Below are 1,677 nucleotides of genomic sequence, written 5' to 3'. Positions count from 1 at the left end.
GTGTGTGTGTGTACATACACACATACATACATGTGTGTGTACGTACGTACATGCATACATACATGTGTGTGTGTACGTACATACATGCATACATACATGTGTGTGCACATACATATATACATACATGTGTGTATACATATAGACAAATGGAATCAATATTATGCTTTCATTGGTATAGATAGATTACATGGAGTATAATGACACATTGTAATTTGTTCTTTATGGGCTTATGATCCTCGGTAGTTGGTACTCCTTGTTGTATTTGAATAAATAATTGACTTCTTAATGCAATGAGGCTAGCAAATAATCATGTTGTATCTCGATAGGTGATAGTTGATATTTCATAACTGATAGTGTTTAAATTGTCCACATTTCAGGTCACTAATGGATCCTATGGAGAGTATAGAGGTCCAAGGAAGCATAGTTAGGAAGACCACATACACCCGCATTCTCACAATTCTTTTTTCTTTTGTTGGCATAGCCAAAGTACTGGTAGCCCGAGAAGGTAGTCAAATGGGTAAACGAATAAGAAAAGGAAATTTCTTTTGTAGAGACATTATTCATTCGAATGAGGTGGATTGTCATGATCAGATTCGGATGAGTAGGGCAGCCTTCTTTTCTCTAGCTCGTATTCTGAGGCTGAAAGGAAGCTTGAGAGATACGATCCACTTGAAGTTAGAGGAACAACTAGTGATGTTCCTCCACACCCTTGGGCACAATCTAAGGAACCGCAAGATTGCCCATAACTTTGGGCACTCAGGAGAGACAGTCAGTCGGTACTTCCACAAGGTTTTGATGGCTATCTTAGCCCTTCACAGAGATTACTTCATACCACCTAGTCCAGGCACTCCTCCTGAAATTAGTGGGAAGGATCGTTTTGAACCATTCTTCAAGGTAAATCACACATTATTACAAGTTTATTGTCTAGAATGTTGTCCTTATCTTATTATTACTTGAGCATGCATTTGATCAGTGTATCATATCCCACAGGATTGCATTGGAGCCATCGACGGTACCCATATTCCAGTGCGAGTTGATGTCGACATACAGGGTAAATATCGTGATAGAAAAGGGAACCTATCGCAAAATGTTATGGGTGTCTGCTCCTTTGATTGTAAGTTTCAGTATTGCCTTGCTGGTTGGGAAGGCTCTGCTGCAGATAGCCGTGTTCTAGCCTCAGCTCTATCCAGATCAGATCCACTTGTAGTTCCCCCTGGTAAGCCAAATCACATTTTAATATACTCAAGGTTATGCTAAATGGTTCAAGTATTGACAATATACTTTCTTTATATAGGAAAATATTATCTCGTGGATGCTGGATATCCAAATGCACCTGGATTTCTCGCTCCTTATCGGTGTACACGCTACCACTTGAAAGAGTGATCAAGAGAAAACCCAATAAACTCTGCACATGAGTTGTTCAACCATCGACACTCCTCTCTTAGAAATGCAGTAGAACGTACATTTGGTATTCTGAAGCAGCGTTTTCCAATCTTAAGACATGCAACATCTTATGATATCATGACACAATCCTATATTGTTTTAGCATGTTGCATACTTCACAATTTCATTACGATAGAGGATGGCCTTCCATCGGAAGAAGCTATTGAAGAGGAAGATGATCGTGATGGGATAGAGGTGCCACTACTTGAGACATATGGGTTGTCTCAGGAGGAT

General features: G+C 39.7%; 1 protein-coding gene across 1 annotated transcript; it reads left to right on the top strand.

Annotated features, from left to right (window-relative positions):
* The first annotated feature begins 324 nt into the window (after positions 1 to 324).
* LOC149565840 (uncharacterized) lies at positions 325 to 1,328 on the top strand. Its single transcript, XM_089817273.1, has 2 exons — positions 325 to 894; positions 991 to 1,328. Exons 1-2 carry the CDS (start codon positions 385 to 387, stop codon positions 1,255 to 1,257), a joined length of 777 nt encoding a protein of 258 aa, XP_089673399.1. The 5' UTR covers positions 325 to 384; the 3' UTR covers positions 1,258 to 1,328.
* Positions 1,329 to 1,677: the final 349 nt, after the last annotated feature.

The sequence above is a fragment of the Cupressus sempervirens genome, chromosome 3 (genome assembly GCF_028749045.1).
Source record: "Cupressus sempervirens isolate cs-2001-9-10 chromosome 3, ASM2874904v1, whole genome shotgun sequence".
Taxonomy (NCBI): domain Eukaryota; kingdom Viridiplantae; phylum Streptophyta; class Pinopsida; order Cupressales; family Cupressaceae; genus Cupressus; species Cupressus sempervirens.
This window is presented reverse-complemented; position numbering and strand designations above follow the sequence as displayed.